Consider the following 1,351-nt stretch of genomic DNA (forward strand, 5'->3'; position numbering starts at 1 on the left):
CCCCCCCAGACCTCGATGGGGGCCCGGATCCGGCGCTGGAGCCTCAGGATGTTCCCAAATTTCGAGGTCAGGGCCTCCCGAGCCGCCCGGCCCCGGAGCCGCACCAGGAACGCCCGGATCTGGGGGGGAGGAGGGAATTTGGGGGGGTCAGGGGAGGTTGGGGAGGCGGGACCCCCCCCCCCAAATATTGGGGAGGTTCCAAAAATCCGCCTCTAAAAATTGGGGATCCCCCCCCAAGCCACCACCTCCTTCCTAAAAGTCCCCCCAAAAATTGGGGACCCCCCTCCCAAAAATGGGGGAAGACTCCTAAAGGTCCCACAAATCCTTCTGGGACCCCCCAAAATCAGTCCCAAAATCCCCCTGGGATCCCCAAAACTGGCCCAGGGACCCCCAAAATCCATCTGAGACCCCCAAAATCCGCCCCAAAATCCCCCCTGGGGACCCCCAAAATCAGCCCCAAAACTCCCGCTGGGACCTCCCAAATCAACCCTTGGGGACCTCAAAAATCTCGCTGGGAACCCCCAAATTCCCCCAGGGACCTCCCCCCTCCCCTAAAAATCGGGGACCCCCAAAAATTTGGGGAGCTTTGGGAGGGGTCCCTGAGGGGGCTTTAGGGGGTCTCTGAGGGGATATTTGGGGGTGATTCGAGGGGTCTCTGGGGGTCCCTGAGGAGAAAATTTGGGGGGTCTCTGAGGGGAGTTTTGGGGGGGGGACCGGGAGGGGAACTGGGGGGCGGCGGAGGGGGGTTTTGGGGGGGTTTTGGGGGTCTCTGAGGGGGCGATTTGGGGCGGAATTTGGGGTCTCTGGGGGGTCCCTGATAAGGGTTATGGGGGGTCCCTGAGGGAGGAATTTGGGGGGGTCCTTGAGGGGATACGGTGGGGGGGTCCCTGGAGGGGGATTTGGGGGAGTTTTGGGGGTCCCTGAGGGGACAGTTTGTGGGGGTCCACGATCCCTGGGGGGAGTTTGGGGGGGTCTTTGAGGGGGACATTTGGGGCCTCCCCGAGGGAACAATTTAGGGGGTCCTTCAGGGGACAATTTAGGGGTGCCCAAAGGATCGGGTTTGGGGGTTCCCTGAAGGGGCCGATTTTCGGTGCGTCTCTCCCCCTTCCCTCGGCGCCCACCTCGGCCTCGCTCCTGCGGGGCAGCCGCTCCCGGAGCGCCCTCAGCGGCAGCGCCTCGGGGAAGGAGCCGAGCGGCCCCTCCTGCGCCTCCCGCAGCGCCGCCAGCAGCGCCCGCTTCTCCCGCTGCCCCCACGGCCTCCCGGGGCAACTCCCGGGGCCACTCCCGGGGCCCTGCGGGGGCTCCGCGAACCGCGACGGGACGAGGCGGGGCCGCCCCGGCGGCTTCATGG

At 65.8% G+C, this 1,351-nt stretch overlaps 1 protein-coding gene across 1 annotated transcript; it reads right to left on the reverse strand.

Moving 5' to 3' along the window:
• Window positions 1-5: 5 nt before the first annotated feature.
• On the reverse strand, window positions 6-1,349 carry LOC113942578 (snRNA-activating protein complex subunit 2-like; the record flags this gene model as incomplete). Its single annotated transcript, XM_027633684.1, has 2 exons — window positions 1,122-1,349; window positions 6-119 (listed from the first exon to the last, which is right to left on the reverse strand). Coding segments are annotated over exons 1-2 (342 nt in total), but the record flags the coding sequence as incomplete, so codon positions are not given.
• Between the last annotated feature and the right edge of the window lie 2 nt (window positions 1,350-1,351).

Source organism: Corapipo altera, unplaced genomic scaffold (genome assembly GCF_003945725.1).
Source record: "Corapipo altera isolate COAL_440 unplaced genomic scaffold, ASM394572v1 51871, whole genome shotgun sequence".
In the NCBI taxonomy this organism is placed as follows: Eukaryota; Metazoa; Chordata; class Aves; order Passeriformes; family Pipridae; genus Corapipo; species Corapipo altera.